At 46.2% G+C, this 17,435-nt stretch overlaps 2 protein-coding genes across 2 annotated transcripts; one reads left to right on the top strand and one right to left on the bottom strand.

Moving 5' to 3' along the window:
• Nucleotides 1–3,211: 3,211 nt before the first annotated feature.
• Nucleotides 3,212–6,003, top strand: LOC115385734 (natterin-3-like). The gene is made up of 2 exons (XM_030087800.1): nucleotides 3,212–3,308; nucleotides 4,916–6,003. Exons 1-2 carry the CDS (start codon nucleotides 3,212–3,214, stop codon nucleotides 6,001–6,003), a joined length of 1,185 nt encoding a protein of 394 aa, XP_029943660.1.
• Nucleotides 6,004–12,370: 6,367 nt separating this feature from the next.
• LOC115385727 (torsin-2A-like) lies at nucleotides 12,371–17,264 on the bottom strand. The gene is made up of 5 exons (XM_030087795.1): nucleotides 17,124–17,264; nucleotides 15,822–16,087; nucleotides 15,482–15,657; nucleotides 14,838–14,965; nucleotides 12,371–14,228 (listed from the first exon to the last, which is right to left on the bottom strand). The coding sequence occupies exons 1-5, from the start codon at nucleotides 17,242–17,244 to the stop codon at nucleotides 13,984–13,986; spliced, it is 936 nt and encodes a 311-aa protein (XP_029943655.1). The 5' UTR covers nucleotides 17,245–17,264; the 3' UTR covers nucleotides 12,371–13,983.
• Between the last annotated feature and the right edge of the window lie 171 nt (nucleotides 17,265–17,435).

Raw genomic sequence — 17,435 nt, 5'->3', positions numbered from 1 at the left:
CAATATGTTAAGTGGGGTAGGATGAGAGCACAATATATGGTGAACAGGGATTTCTTGTCAAGGATATACTTGGATTTATTCATCAGGGCCACGATTTTTGCCACTTTAGTCTTGATTTTTGAGATGTGTTGTTTCCAACAGATTTTATGTTCAAGGGTTACACCGAGAAATGTGTACTCATAGACTCTCTCAATGGAAACATCGTCAATTTGAATTTGGATTTGTGGATTTATGTTACGATTTCCAAAGAACATAATTTTTGTCTTTAATATATTTAAGGACAGTCTGTTTAAGGCAAACCAGTTTTTCAGCTTACCCATTTCAATTGTGATCTCTTCCATCAATGTTTTCAGGTTCTCCCCTGAGCACAATATTGTTGTATCATCAGCATGTTTATCTGCTCTTCATATTTACTGCAACACTGAAGTCCTGCTATCACGAACACCCCATTACAAACATCTCATGTTACTATATTATACCAATGATGCACTGATACCACTGTTGCAGAGGATGAGTAGGAGTACAAACCTTTAGTTACCTGCTGATAGGGAGTAGCGATTACCAGTACTTACTGATTGCGATAAAGCCTCATCGTACTCCATATGAAAATGATATGTTAAGGCGACAGTTCACTCAGGAGACAGGTGAAACGCTCTGCCCTGTGAGTGCTGTGGACCAGGGCCATTCAGCTCCAGGCCTCGAGGGCCGGTGTGCTGCGTGGTTTAGGTTTCTGACTGCATTGACAGGTCAGGAGGACAGAATCAGTGGCTTCATTGGACTCTCATTATCTCCAACATCACTTGTCCTCTGTTGGACCCTGCGGGTGACGCTCTCCGTGCAGAACCTGGACTGGATACCCGTCGCTGGTATCGGTACCAGTGCATCCTTATATTTCCATTATCTAGTTGCCAGTGTTGTGGAGCTGATTTCTTGTAAACTATAAGTACATGGCGAACAGAGACGTGTCGTGTGTCTCTGCTCAGAGTCAGAGCCCGGCACCGCCTGCCACACTCTGCTCATACAACAAAGAAATACAGCATGATGCTCGCTCAGCTGTTCAGGTCTTTATGAAGCTTCACACAGAGTCTCATCAGACCCGAATCCACACACACATGACCCTGACACCAGTCACCTCAGTGATAGGACTGTGTGGAAAACAATGTTCTTCTGTCCTGATTTTACACAACAAGCTGTATTAATCACTGGAGCAGGAGATCTAATCAATGCTCTTGTCTCTGCTTATCTGGACATTCACTATCTAGTCCTGAATGGAACGAGAGAAACGCAGCACTTTGGACATCATGCAATCCTCCAGACACCAAGCATGTCAAACAGTCCTCACAGAGGACTCACAGGAGGACCTGTAAATCCTGCTGTCACCCTGCTATCGTGAGCACCGTTGTACATCAGCCGGGAGCAGCAGAAAGACATTTTCTGGTCAAGGACGATCATATAACCACTACAGTGGAAGGATGAACTCTACAGTATGTCTTTCTGGAACATCAGTCCAGCTCTGCAGTAGATAAGCCAGTCAACATGCTGTGAAGTGTTTTACTGATGCTGTAGCATTATAATGACATTTTATTAAATTAGCACTGAACATAACTGGTGCCTCAGAATAAAATAATCCTTGTTTTCACATTATTCCCAGAATACACTTTATTGCTTCATTGGCATTGAAATTAAAAATGAAAGGAGATGATGAGCAGATGAAATCAACAATAGATGAAACGAATATTAAATAAAATGTGAATATGTGAATTTCATTTAATGTGAATTAAATGAAATGTGAATACCTCAGGGCTCACAGAACCCTGGGGTATTCACGGTGAGCCAGTGAGGGCTCTGTCAGGGCCCCTGAACCCTGCACTGCCCAGATCGCGTCAGTAACAGGCCAAACTCACAGATCCGGTGTGTGTCTGGACGGACCACAGAGAGCTTCACGCCACTTCAGTGACTGTTCAACACATTCATGTCTTCATTCATTTACACCAGGCAAGTTGTTCAGGGTCAAAATGAGCTCTTTCAGCAAGACCTGTTGAAGAACGACAGTATGGACAGTGAATGTTTAAGAGTTGAAATCTCTCAGAAAAATGTCCTCTCCTCATTTCACTTTTTATATATTTATTTGTATTTAATGTTTCATCTTGACAGAGAAAGCTGCTTGTTTGATAGAGTTCTTTGTCTGAAGTTCTCTGTCTCCCTGCAGCAGCAGCTCTCTCTCCTTTTTATTGGGGGCAATAATCTCGTCGGAGGTTTTAAAGCTGCTCCGTCCTGCAGACACTCTGTCACTGCAGGAGGAAGCTGTCCAGGTAAATCAAACACTCTTCTCCACGTCTCAGTTCAGCAGTGCTGTAGACTTCACCTCCTAATTCATCCTTAAAATATCTGATACCTGCTTGAAAGTAATGTAGAATCTGTAATTTCGCTCCGATTTTATCAGGTGAGGCTGTCGGTCATTGATTTACCGGCTCTTCAAATAATGATCCGCAGTTCAGTTCTTGATGATTCGTGTGGATTATATCTTTGATTTATTCTGTGTGGATGACTTTCATTCTTCTGAGGTTCCGAGTTCTTTCCTCTGTTGAGGAACACATGAACACAGGCAGCGTGGAGCAACACATAATTACTAAAATAAATACCTATTCTTACACCTGTACCAAATGGCTCCATAACAGTGTCATATGGATCGAGATGATAACTTCAAATTGATGAATTACAACTTTAAATGAACAATAATGGCTTTAAATGGGTTGATAACAGCTCGAGCAATACAACATTTGCCCATTTGATTTATTATGAATGTCACTTCTCCAAGCATGAGTAAAATTCAAAGAAACTTAATTCCAAACATTGTGTCTTGTTCTGATCAAGACGGGTCCAGATTCTCTCCTAACAGAGCATCAGAGCATCAGAGTCTCACTGAAAGCTTAATGGTGACTGAAATATTTGATTTATCCTCCATATATTGATCACAATTTCATGTCGACTCTCCATCTAATCTGATTCCATTTCACTTACAAAGAAACACAGAGAACTTTTTACATTTTTGTGAATTTGTTTGTTTGAAAACTTGTTTTACTATCATGTTCTTGAAGAGACAGAAAGAGTTTGTGGTGTGTGTGTGTGTGTGTGTGTGTGTGTGTGTGTGTGTGCGTGCGTGTGTGCGTGCGTGCATGTGTGTGCTTAACATTGTGTGAGCTGTGTGCAGATGGGGTGGATTGTTGCTGTTGTGATCTCCGTGCTGCAGCTCAGCAGACCGTCGCTGCAGGAGGATCCTCTGTGGGCCGAACTGGAAAAGGCCAGCAGTGAGTTCTTCTTCACTTGATGCCAACCAGCAGTTCAATGCACAGGACCGCTCTGTGCTCGTTGACAATGAGCAACAGTGTCAGTTTAATCTATGAGGCTCCAGTTGTTGAAACACTTTGTGATGAACATGTCTCTGAGCTGCCTGCAGCCGGACCCAGGAGGGACCTTCTGGACAAACATGAGAGTCAGTCCAGTAGGGATCAAGGAAGTGATCTCACCAAAGCCTCACTGTTTCCTCCTCCTGATCCGTGGCTCAGCAGCGCCCCCTGCTGGCCTTGCACAGCTTCACTCCTCCATCACAGACAGGATAACCTGTTTCTACATAGACTACATGAAGCTGGAGCTGCTTCCTCCAAATCTCCTCTGCTTATTTACAAAGGGTTAGAAGGGTCACATAGGCAAAACTCTTTTTAGGCTGTTTGGCTTATTTTCATAATTTTCTTTTTACATTTTGTGAATGTGACTATCAGGGATGCATGATGATATCAGTACATCAGCACCTGCTGATAAACATTTGAGTTTTTAGGTTGTGTTTTTATGTTGTGATCGGGATAAGAATCCCGATCACAACCTGATCCAGAGCAGGTTAGTTGGTCAGCATAACTTACCATGACCATCGTCACAGTAAAGAAAGCTCAGAGGTAACCCTCAAAGTTACCTCAATAAGGGAAAATGCCACTTCACTGCACAGAGTCCCAGTCCATCACAAACAACCACACGCCTTTCATGCATGTTTCGGACTGTGGTACCCAAGTTAAACCCACACACACAGGGAGAACATGCAAACTCCACAAAGATATTTACCTGTGAACATTTGAGAATGATTACATTCTTTTTTTATGCGCATTGGTGAGATAAAATTCATGATACCGGTGAATTCACACACAATATTAAACCTGTTACGATGACCTTGAAAGGTTAGAAAACAGCAGAAAGCACTGTAATTATAAATGGAAACGTTTGCTGGTCCTCGACTGTCCACTGGGAGTCGCAGTGTTTCAGTGACAGCATGATGCAAAGCAAGGCAGGTATATTGTTAGCGAAATAGCATGAGCTACAAACCAAATCACTTGGCTGAGTTTGTGTAAATGTGCTAAATGCTGCAGAAACCGTGTGTTCTCACAACTGACACATCATCTGGAAACTTCTCTAAAAGTTCCATTTCCAGGATGACCTTTTCTGAAATAAACAGAAAGAAAAGGGTTTTTTTTTTGTCAGTATGTTTCATCGAAAATTTTTCCATATTAAAACACACACACACACACACACACACACACACACACACACACACACACACACACACACACACACACACACACACACAGAGTACAAAAAGAAAAAAAAAAAAACAGGTGACCAGTGCAAAATCAAATAAGAATTTTAGTTCATTAGGAGAAGTTATGCTGCCCCAACAGAAACTGACCCAGATCTTTCCAAATTGTCAATTTCAGCATAGCGCTGATTTGAAAGGAAAGTTTTAAGTTCTCTGTAATTAACCTGTAATCATGATGTTCTGGTATCACTGAAATCAAACTGGGCTCCACGTGGCTCCTGCAGTATCATGAGTCTGACCTGGATTTTTTTCCCCCTCCTTCTTGTTTTGCAGAGCTACAGCTAAACCCCTTACTCGAAAATGTCGTCCCCTCCAGAGAAAACACCAACGCTCCAGAGCTTGGAGTGATTCCTGAAATGGAGACGACCTCCCACTCCTTCCCCATGTATGACGAGCATGTGAACCTCAAGTGGGTGGAGTGGAACGGTTCGCTTCCCAATGGTGTCGTTGCCATCTTCAACGGCTACACTGAACGCACAGACTACGTGTGCAAGGTGAACTGTGAGGCCGGCTTCTACACGCCAAGCAAAGGGAGCTTCTGTCAGTACCCCTACGCTGATAAAGAGTACGCTTCTTCCAAGTTTGACCTGCTGGTCAACGTGGACCATTTCGAGTTCCTGCAGTGGGTGGAAGATTCATATGGATCTGTCCCTCAGTACGCCATCAAAACTTGTCCCAACTCAGACATCTACGTAGGTAAGAACAAGTATGGTTTAGGTAAAGTGGCGAGCCAACACGAGGCCTTCTTTCTCCCATGGGAGGGTGATGAGTACTGGTACAAAAGCTATCAGGTTCTGGCCATCAACGGGGACAGCTACACCCAGCACATTTCTCACGTGGAGTACGCCATTGACCAGATGGAGCTGTTCCACTATCCTCCAGAGGCCCTGAAGCTCGCCAAGGTCACCAACCTAGAGTGCAGAGATGTGACCAAGATGGTGACGCTGGAGAAGACCAGCACCATGGAGAAGTTCTGGGACATCGGCAGGGAGACCCGCAATGGCTCTGTGTCCACCATGAAGGCCAAAGTGCCCATCCTCGGTCCAGGGACGGTGGACTTCACCAAGGAGCAGACAGTCACCTTCTCAGAGGGGACCACGATGGTGGAATCCGTCAGTCACTCGGTCTCCGTCGAGCTGGTGGTCCCACCCAACCACTCCTGCTCGGTGAGAATGGACGGCAGGAAGATGAAAGCCGACATCCCTTTTACAGGCAGACTGAGCAGGACCAATCACAACGGAGACACTCACTGGACTCATCTGACGGGCACCTACGATGGCGTCAGTGTGGGGGAGATCAACGCTGTGGTGGAGAGGTGTCAGCCAGTGACCGATGCTGTTCCCTGCTCCACCCTGGAGTGATCAGTCCCTCAAGCTGTTCCATGGTCCTCCCCAACAACTGATCAACCCCTCAAGCTATTCCCTGTTCCCTCTCAGAATAATTGACTGATCAACCTGCAGCAAAGTCCAAATAAAAACATTTTCAAATAAATCAGATGCCTCCACTCTTTTTTGTCAGTGTCCTCATGACTTCTGTGAAGCATATTTAAAACATATATAAGCAATATTTTGGAAACAACTAAAGATGCATCGATACCGATGACGGTATCGGGTATCGTGTTCTATAGTGCAGAGCAGCAGAACTTGGTACAAATCAGCACGCACGGCATGACACCTCATGTCAGCAATGTCACCTTTTATGCAACAGAGTGCCAGTGATGTCCGCAGTTTGAAGATTCTTTAACTAATGAGAAGGGAAAAAAAATAAGACAGACTGTAAGTTATGTTCTGCCAAAAAATCAAGAGGAAGAGAAAGAAAGAAGAAAGCAGTTTTCTCGGCTCAGTCATGCTCCCTGAGTCATGCTACATGCTACATGCTAAAGAGTTTCAAAGCTCATGCACTGGTGATGCTACATGCTAAACATGATTTAAGTCATTAGCAGCGAGTTTGGTCCCTTGGTGTACAGTGGGACATCAGACAGTTACTGTTTACTGTGAGACTGTTGGAGGTGACGCAGCGCTGACACAGGCTTTGTGGTCGTGGCCCACAGCAGCACTTTCTCTTCACAGATCATTTGTGTATGGAGGCTTTATGACATTTAAGTACTTCTGAGTTTGAATGTGAAAGTCTGACTCCACCTGTTGCCCTTCTCCCGCCGGATGGTTCCTCCAGTCCCCCTCCCAGCTGAGGCTATTTTAGCTGAAACATATTGATTTCACCTTCTAACTGTCAAAATAATTACGATCTTCATTAATTATTTCTATGCAATGAGCTTCATCTCTTCAAGTGGCCCAATGTGTTTTCACACTGCAGAGAGTGAAAGAGGAGGTGATGGAGGGTCTTGTGGGGGAGCGGGGAGACAAAAAAAAGAAGAAAAAGCCAGAAAAGAGCATATAAAACAGCGGACGAGCTCCTGAATGAAAAAAAAAAAATCAATACAAAAGAGGCCAGAAGATTCCAGTGGAAGGCTGAAGAAGAAAGGAAAGCCAGAAACAAAGGGGCATCAAGCACCACACACACACACACACACACACACACACACACACACACACACACACACACTGTGAACAGCAGCAGCCCCCCCTCCTGTGCCGTGACCCCATCAGGCCACTTTCCCAGCCTTCTTCTCGCTGGTCAGCTTTACGAGGCTTCAGCAGCAAACTCAATAACTTTTCTTCTGCAGAGGTCAGAGGTCAGCAGCAGGCTGGACGTCAAGCCTTTACAAGGGAGCTGAATGGTGGCATCACCCTCTTCCCACCTCTCTGTGCTCTGAGTCCTGGAGGGGGTCGTCCCTCCCGACTCCAACACGTTCTCATTCTTTAATACGATCAATTATTCCATCTCTACAGTGAAGCTTCCAGCTCCACACGATCGACCGTCTGTAATGTTTCTCCACTCAGTGAATCTAACAGACTGATGGTTCCCAAACTTCCTCTGCGATTCCTCTGAAACAATCCTAAACATCTTGCCACGTCTCCTCAGTTATCACTACGCCCGGCGCTTCCTCAGGTCATTCCTGGGACTGAAGGCACTGGAAGAAGAACATTTAAATTATTACCACACAAGTCATCCAAATATCTGATGTCTTCACTGAAAACATCAGTCTGCTGCAAGACAATTAAAGAGTGGCTTTAAAAGCAAGACAGAAACCTGCAGAAGTTCATCAACAGAAATACGATGGCAGACCTGTCCTCCCCTGTCCTCTCTGGTCCTGGAGAGGACAGGTGAGCACAGGTAGACCTGGTAAGGACCTGGACCGTTCAGCCATCTCCTGCCCAGATTCCAGCACTCCACCCAGCAGTGGCCTTTCATTCATTCATTCATTCATTCATTCATTCAAACAGATTTATTGTCAGACTCTCTTCCTTCATTGGAGGACAAACAGTGTGCGGTGCATTGTCATTGTTTTTTCTCCTCCTCGTGCTCCTTTTCTCCCTCCTGCTCCTCGTCCTCTTGCTTATCTTCCCCTCCTTCCCCCACCTTCCTCTCCCCTCTTCCAGTTCCTCCTTCTCCACTTCCTCCACCTCTTCCTCCTCCTCCTCCCCCTCAGGGTCACAATAGACCGTTATCATCCCTCCCCTCGGTGTGTGTGTGTGTGTGTGTGTGTGTGTGTGTGTGTCAGTACAGACAGCAGAGCAGCGCCCTCCTGGTGTCATGGACTCCTACCGACTCTTCTTGTTGGAGGAATCCCAGACCAAGCCAGAGGATGGAGGAAGGAGGAGGGAGGAGGGAATACCGAGGGAGGAGGGAGGAGGGGGCAGCAGCAGTGGCTGATGGGGGCTCGCTCCCCGGGCAGGGCACTGTGGCCACCGGGGAGGTGGAGCGTGCAGCCTGCTGCTCTCTGGGCAGAGCAGCAGGTGGAGGCCCGGGTGGAGCTCCATGCGGCCGGTGTGTGTGGAGGAGCCGGGGTGACAGGTGCCTTCTGGAGCGATGCTGGAGTTCCAGGTTCTGCTCTGCTGACTCTGGGAGGAGGATTACTTTCTTCTCCTGGACCCGCTGGATCAGCACTGCACACTGATTTTACAGCTGCTCCAGCTTCCTCTTCTCCTGCCTCTTTGGAGCTGTTAGGTGTTTCGTGGAGGTTTTTTTTGTGATTTCTTTTTTTTTTTTTTTGCTGGTTCTTCAGCGTTTGAGCCCTCGCTGCTGATTGTCCAAACGCAATTCTTGTGAGATTTCAAAGCCTGCTCGAGAATTGTGCCTGGACATCTGTTGCTGGACGCTCCTGCACTCCTTTCAGGGCCTTCACAGGACCTCTTCACTCCCCTCAATCCGCTGAACTGAAGCAGAACTCTGAGACGGACTGCAGGCCCGCGGGAGGAGGACGTCCGCCAGAATGAAGGAACTCCCAGAACCGCAGGTCCTGAGTCAGTGGGCCGTTCAGTTTGGACTCGGTTTAGAGTTTGCTGGAGGGAAACCGAGATTTCTGTCTGGAAGCTCCACCGCTGAGCTTTTGTTGCCTCCTTTTGTTGACGTTTTGGGGATTATAATTAGCATAATTCTCCAGGAATGTATCATTTTAATGAAGTTGAACAAACCGAGACCTTTTCCAGGCCCTTTATCCCTCTGATGAAGGACGCCGCTCCCAGAAAGAATCAATGATCACCAGAGGAATCGCAGTCCTCTCTTCATCTGAAGGACTGATTCCTTTTTAAATCTACTCATTCAGCATTAATCTTGAAAGTTGTGACTTTACAGAAGTTTTAATCAAACATGTAATATTTAAATTTAATTGACTTTCTTTTTATTCTCAAGAAAAATTAATCAATCGGTTCTGAAGGGGGTTGCGTTACACCAAATATATATATACATATATATATAAAAAACTGAGCTGATTAAAACATTTTAATGTCAAAAAATTGAAGATCACATTTGAAGAAAAGTTTTCTGTGTCTGTGTTTAATGTGTTCACAGAAAAACAAACTCTCAGTGTGAGTTTGGCCTCCTGCCGTTTCGAGCAGGGGTTTGTTTGATTTTCACGCCACAACCTCCCTAAGGTGTGTGTGTGTGTGTGTGTGTAAACTCACTTAACTGTTTCTCTAACTTTAGAACTGGTGTGAATGTTAAACATTGTCGTTGTTTGATCTTTTAAATAATAAATCTGTGATAATAAATGACTAAATGAAACCATTTAAACGTGTTTTTGCTCAAACAGGCTTTAATATCTTTTTTCTTTATATAATTTTTTTGGTGATGAAGAATCAGCAATTTAGTTTAACCTAATGACATTTTGTTAATCTGGACGCATGAAAATCAGATTTAATCTTTCTAAAAGATCGCAACTCAAAGTTTTTACAGCAAGTTTTCTTTTTCTGAATGTATTAAAACTGGAGGTTCAGTTTCAAAAAACGTTATGTTCAAAGCTGGAGATATTTCAGCATTTTTTATTGTCATTTTGGATTAACAACATCTGTTCTCAAAACTGTTGTCTGTTTAATCAAATGTCAGTTTTCGTGGCTGTTTTCACTGTTCGATCGTCTGTACTGAATTAAACTCTATTTTCAGCTGAAGCTGTACTGTGGGATTTATTCACGTTAGACGGTCCAGATTTTCGGCCTCGGAGACTCGACAGGATGTGACAGGTTTCAGCACATGCATTCTTTTTTTCGCGCGTCACATTTGTCATCCTAAACCGAATCGTGTCTGCTGTGCAAGAAAGTTCAGGTGCCCCATCTGACTACCGCGCTCAGGCCAAGGTCAAAAATGACCCCCCCCCCCCCCCCCCCCCCCCCGAACCAGCTCTGCTCTGGCCTCACATTCCCCCCTCCTCGTCCGCTTTGTTCACCTGTTGTCTTGGAGACATGGACATACCCCCCCCCCCCCCCCCCCCCCCCCACGTGTGTGTGTGTGTGTGTGTGTGTGTGTGGAACAGAGGTCACAATTGAAATGGCACATAATCCCAGCCAGGACATCGAGTCCAGCGCAGCAGAGACAACGTGGACGTCCAGCCGGAGGAGACACTCCGGCATCAGTTCAGACAGAAAGCAGGGATTTAACACCTCCGCCTCGTATTCTCATCAGCTGTGTGTGTCGGACCGTGTGGTTTGTTGTTTCAGTTTCAGCTAACTTAAAGAAAAAGAAAGGCTGAATAAAGATAAATAACATCTGTGTTGTCATTAGTGTGTAGTTGGTTTTGTAATTGGAGTGCATTAAACAGGAGCATCACAAAACACACATCGCATGTTTGATGCCGTGTTTCATGCTGTCTGTAGCAGAGTGCATTCTGGGTAGAAGGATGCTCACCTGCTCTGCTCAGGGTGGAATTAAGTGAAGTCATTTACAAACTTTCACAGGTTTTAATAAAATGTGCATCAGTCCCAAAAACAGATCATGGAAATGAACATTTTTAAAAAGTTGCCGAGCCAGAAGATGAAAACCTTGTCGTGTACGCAGGACCTCAGTCAATAAATCCAGTGGCAGAGCAGCAGAGCAGCCTCACAGCATGATGCTGCCTCCACCATGTCTCACAGTGTGCAGGTGAGGCCTCCACATGGTCAGTAAAGGTTTCAACTTCCAACAGTTTTGTAACAATGAATTATATCGATTCAAGTTAATAGAAGGTGATTTTTTTTTCGTAAATATGTCCCCTTTTTTTTTTTTTAATAATTTAACGTGTTATCTCAGCACAGGGTTGATTTGTGAGGTGCAGTACTGCGGTGCAGGTTATGAGGTTTTCAGTGGTCAGCGTGGCGTCCTGCTGCCCCTCGGCCTGAGTCAGGGGAAGGACCCTGCCCCCCCACCCCACTGTCCCACATGACTGCACACACAAAAAGAGGATTTAACTCTTTGTCACAATTGTCCTCTCATACTCTGTGGTCCGCAAGAGAGAGTGACAAAACAGCACCAGACCCCTGAGACCCCCCCCTCGTCCACTTACCACCTTCTCATTGCCCCCCTGCCTTCACCCCTGACCCCGGCCGCCGGCATAAAAGACCCATCAGCAGTATCGCTGCCCGCATTTACAAGTGAAAGAGGAGTAATAATGGAGCAGTTAGGGAGAAGAATGAGGAGGCGGAGGGGCCGGAGGGGCCGGCGGCCCATTGTTGCCCCCACCGCTGGGAAGGCCTTTCACTCTGGATGTGTGCGGAGGAGTGTGAGGGGAGGAAGAGGAAGAGGAAGAGGAAGAGGAGAGCCGCGTGATGGAGAAGAAGACTTCATCTCTTCTTCCCTCAGAAAGGCGAGCCACAGGAGTTTCTGCCGACGACCATCCAGCCGCTCTTCACAGAGTGTGTGAACGCAGGCCGAGAGGTCAGCGAGGGGGGTGTGTATGCGTGTGTGTGTGAGCGCGCGCTGGTCATCCTGCTCTTTTGCTTTATGCGTTCCATTGTCCGGAGGCACGGAGACGGCGACACACAGCAGCTGGGCTCAAGAGGCCTCCGAGGTGACCTTTGAACCCCTCCTCTTCCTCACCCTGCCTGTGTGTGTGTGTATGTGTGTGATGAAGTTGTCACAGCAGGACCACACGGAGCCGTCAGCTGGCAGGATGGGAGGTCCTCGCCGTCCCGGTTCAATGCTACTCATTTTCCACTTCACTTCCAAACAGCGGAGGATTCAGATGATGGAGTGAAGCCTTTATTGATCAACACAGTTGATCACATGTCTCACAGCATCCAGACGATCAGGGTCAGGTGTTTCAGGATGACTTTCAGACATTCTGGAAATTTTTCCAGCTACAGCTGCATCTGGTCTGAACACAGGTAAAATAAGAGGAACCGTGAAATACTGACGGACTGATTTCAGAAAGAGAAACTCTTTTATAGAAATGCCTTCAGTTTACAGAGGATTTAACAAACATGACACAAGACAGACTTCCATTTCTCCAACGCTGAACACTGACAGTGAATGCATCACATTCATTAAAGTGCACTTTGAGTGTTTCTGAACATTTAAAACAAAAACATTCCATAGTAAAAACAAAGAAACCACACTAAAAGCTTATATATATACACAGCAGAACGACTGCCGGCTGCTGTTTGCTTGTCGAGTGGATCAGAAAACCCCGTCCAGGTGGATTCGCCACGGCCCCCAGTCTGGAGCTCTGAGGAGACCTTTAGTCCACTGAACACCAGGGAAACCTGTTCCATCTGTAAACTCTGAGCCCTGCTCACTGGCTGCTGCCCTCTGCTGCCCCCTCCTGCCTGGATCCTGCTACAGCAGCACTAGTGGACTGACCCAGTCTCCCTCCACTGGGAGGCCTGTCAGACACTCTTGATCGCAGTGACGAAGTAAAAACTGACTGGTTTTCCATCATCAAGTAAAAATCATTAGCGATTCCAGAGGTCTGTAACCTTTATGATCAAAACAGACGTTTTTATGATTTTTTTTTTCCCACCAAATCAAATTTACCGTATCTGGAGCCGCAAAACATGCTAAACCTCTAAAATGAAGCTAACACAGCTTCTACAGTTTGACTTATACAGATCTGAAACCCGTAAAAAAAACCTTATGCTGCAATTAAGAAGATTCAGGATGGTAAACATTTCATTACCTTTTCAGCTGTTTATCTGTCTGATTTTAGCAGTTTCACCCTTCTGTTCCAAAATTTGAACAATTTTGGCATTTTGGAATAGAACACTTCATTAAACCCAAAGGGAAATTCCTTCAAGCACTGCCTCAAATAGAAGGAATACAACATAAAACAGGACAAAAACGAAACAAGTAATTTAAAACAGGATGTAAAAGGCTGAATTTGAGCACAGAAAGACATGGACCAAAGCACAGCAGACCCTGTTAACAGGGAGGAGGTATAAAGTCTTATGGCCTCAGGAAGGAAGGACACTTCACCTTTTTAAGCAGCTTTGCTCGTTTGTTTCTTTCCATTTTCAGAAATTTTAGGCATTTCAGCATTTTCTCTTAGAGATTTTAATCCAAGACATCAAATTCCTATTGAGAATGAGTCTGGTATGTAAATAAAAAGATAAATTATTTGGCAGGAGCTCCGAGCTGCAGACCTCTGCTCTACAGGAACCAGAGAAGTTCTCATCAGGACTCATGGACTCTGCCTGTGAAGAGCAGAACCAGCCAGTCACATGCTTATTATGATGATTCCACAATAAATAACTACCGTTCCCGGTGAGCAGGAAAAAGGAAGCGATGACGGTAAAGTGTGAGGTGGAGCTCGTTGGATTCATCCTCACTGAGGTGTGTGTCCAGGTGTCCCACTGCTGTTAGCCCGCTAACAGAACCACCTCCATGACATTACAGACGCTTTTAGCAGCCGATGAACACGGACTGCTGCAGTCTCTCTGAAGATCCTGTCCAGGATAGCCCTCACCAGAGCGTCCCGGTTCGATTCCCGGGGCCGTCCCGATTGTCTCGGTGGCTCCTCCTCTGCAGGCTGGCGCTCACAGGAAGAAGTTGACCTTTGCAGCAACGGCCTTGCAGCCGGTGGTGGAGAAGTACTGGCCCTGAGCAGGAGCGTAGGTCATATCGCCCCCTACTGCCTCCACCACGTCGCTGCGCTGGCAGCTGCCCGTCTGGCAGAGCAGGGAGTGAACGCAGCGCTCCACGTGGCAGCGGCTCAGCGGCAGGAAGGGCACCAACACCGTCACCAGCCTCTGCTGCACGATGCTGGACTGGAAGAACCCGCCTGAGGAGAGAGGGAGCAGCTCCAGGACCGGAGCGGACCAGATCAGACCACAGCAGAATGGACAGGACCAGACCCAGAACCCAGACCAGACCTGAGTCAACCCCGGCCAAACCGGGACTTCATCCTGCTGTTGGTGAAAACCAAAACCAAAAGCAGCAGGTTCTCCTTCCAAAACCAGATCCAGAGACGGGTTCTGAGCAGCAGCTCAACTCTCACTTCATGCTCTTTGTTAACAATTTTTTTTTTATCACTAAACTGAATCATGATCTGAAAAGTGGTGATTTGACACTGAAATACTAAAAATCCTCCAGTGTTTGTAAAATAAAACAGGTTGACTCAGAGTTCAGAGCCACCATCAGATTATTGATCTGAATTTATGACTTGATCATAAACACGTATGAGAGGAACAGCGGTGCTCTAACAATCAGCTCCTGGTGTCCTACAGCAGAAATGTCTGCTAAAACATTTTGTCATCTGGTTTTGAGGAAATCACTGTCTTCATTGTCATTAAATTCATTCTAACAATCAGAAAGCAGACTAAGCTCCGCCCACAATCGCTGTGGTGAGCAGCATGGAGCCCATCACCAGCCAGAAGGTTTGGAGTCTTACTGGTGCTGTCGTTGTAAACTGCCTGGGCGAGTCGGTCCTGCAGGGCGGACAGTTTGATGTCCTCGCGCTCTCGTCCGGCCAGTCGGTTCTGCAGAGTCACCTCCTTGATCAGCTCCTGTCCGGTGGTGCTGCAGGGCGGACACACACAGGCCATCAGATCACACCAATTAAAAACCAACATATGACTGTTTGTTGAGCGTGAAACTCCACAAAACCCTCTGAAAACCCCTGAATCACCCAAACCCTCCTAAAACCCCTAAAATCCTCTTTTTAAAAACCTCCCCAAAGCCTCAGAAACAGTCCCAAATAAATGCAACAACCTGAAAATCACCAAAATACCCCCAAACCCCTCCCAACAATATTTGGTCTGAAAAACCTTCTTTCCAAATATGAACCTTGTAAAAGGTGCTCATCTGATATTTGGACCAAAATTCTCAAAATTTCAATAAACATTGTAAATTGGAAAACTTAACGTCTGTTGGGATTTAAGTAAAATTCACTGCTTTTTATTGAAATATCCTAAAAAAGAATCTGCAAGTGTTGAAACTGTTTCACATAACAGTGTTGTGCAGAGTGGATCATAATTCTGGACAAGGACGGGGCCTCCCCGGGCCCCCAGCGTCTCTCTGACCAGCGGACGGTACCTGATGAAGACATAGATGGCCTTGCGGTAGTTGGTGCGAAATACGACGTGGGCGGGTCCGAGGAACGGCTCCAGCACGTCGATGACGCCGGGCGGCATCTTCTCCATCTCATCGAAAATGAAGACGGAGCGAGCGCATTCAGTCAGGTTCCCCTGCACCCAGGACTTCAGCTCCTCCTGGAAACCAACGCACACACACACACGCACACACACACTCAGGGCGTGTCAGATTCACACTGTGGCTTTTAAGCCAAAGGTGCCACTGCGATCAGGATTTAGAGGTGTAATTTCTTAGTTCCTTTAGGTCAGGGCTGAGAGAGGAAGTGAAGACCGTGACCTACCCTGTACTCGTGGACCAGGTGGGGCGAGGGGAAGTGCAGCGTGGGGACGAACTGGTGGACGTACGGGCTGCTCATGGCCGAGCCGTACAGATGGTTTGCCAGCATTGAGCTGACCAGCGTCTTTCCCGTCCCGGAGGATCCGTGGAAGGACAGCACCAGGGGCCTGTCGGGGCTCTTATTGGCCAGGAAGCGGGCCACCTCCTCCGAGACAACGTCCTGAGCCAGATGTTGACCAAAGACATTCTTGTAAAGGTCCCACTCCAACCCTGCTCATCAGAACAATCACACAACAGCTTCTGTTATTTCAGAACCCAGAGAAGAAACTCTCCCAGCCCATGAATCCTGTTCAGTGTTTATGTACAAGAGGAAAGAAAAACAACAGACGAGGTCTTTCCCACCAAACAAACTACAGATATTCATTTTACATTTCTAATAGAAACATGACTTATTTCCTGCTGTTTCGGGAAATGTTTACATGACCATCTTTCAAGCGTTAACACATCGTTTTAGAAAGGTTTCCTCTTTATGGTTTTGAAAATGATGTCAGTCTCTATGGAAATGGAGAAATGTCCACATTCATATGGACAGACCACCAAACTGGATTGTTATTCCAGTGACTGACAACTGCGAATGAGGCAAAAATGTTTCCACAAAACATCAGTTTTTGCTTCCAATTTAAAGAGAAGAACAACACTGCAAATAGACACTTGACACTGATTATGTTGATTTTCGTTGTGACTATGAGCATCTTCCACTTTGAGTTGCCTATTGAGGAATGGTCATTTATTGATCACTCACATTGATTTGATTGATTTGTTTCAGCACACAGACGTCACCAAACACTCAATATTCAACACTAAATACAATAGATTTATTTAGAAACCTTGTAGCAGGTTTAAGACTCGTTCTTGTGCTGATGCTAATTTCAGGGCCTCGTTTGCCCCCCGACTGAGCCGGTTCTGGTCCTCGAGCCATATGTTTGACATCTCTGGTCTTTTTTGCGGCGATGATGTAATATAAGATTTAACCATTTTTAAAACTTGAACCAATAAATACAAAAAAGGAGTAATTAAAGTCAGGCAGTAGAGAGAACTGCCCAAATCGAAAGTACAAAAACAGCAATGCAGTCAAATGTGTTAAAACTCCGAAATAATAACAATATAAAGTGAAAATGAACGCCCGTCACGACGCAGACACAAAGGATAAGTTTCTAAACACGTATGATCCGCAAGAGAAGACGAAGAGAGGAACCAGAACTCAGCAGTGTTTACCTCTGCCCGCTAGCCGTCCGGCTGCACTAACCTCTGATGTTGGGCCTGAAGTCGCAGTCACAGCTGTCCGACAAAGTGCAGTAAAGCTGCTGGAAAACGCCGCGAACGGAGCCGCAAAATGACAGAAGCAGCAACGAGAGGACGGCCAACATGTTTGCTGCCTGCTGGCAGACTGAAGCCGCTCCGCTCCTGTCACTGCCGGCTTGTAGTTTTCTTTACCCTCCCAGCTGGTTCTCGAAAGGCGGAGCGGAGAGAGAAAGAACTACAACTCCCACAAACCGGAAGACGAGGCTTGGCCGGAAGAGGAGGCACGGGCTGCCGGAAGCCGCTCCGCTCCAATGAC

Source organism: Salarias fasciatus, unplaced genomic scaffold (assembly GCF_902148845.1).
Source record: "Salarias fasciatus unplaced genomic scaffold, fSalaFa1.1, whole genome shotgun sequence".
Taxonomy (NCBI): Eukaryota; Metazoa; Chordata; class Actinopteri; order Blenniiformes; family Blenniidae; genus Salarias; species Salarias fasciatus.
The sequence above is the reverse complement of the archived record's forward strand: the minus strand, read 5'-3'. Positions and strand labels throughout refer to the sequence as shown.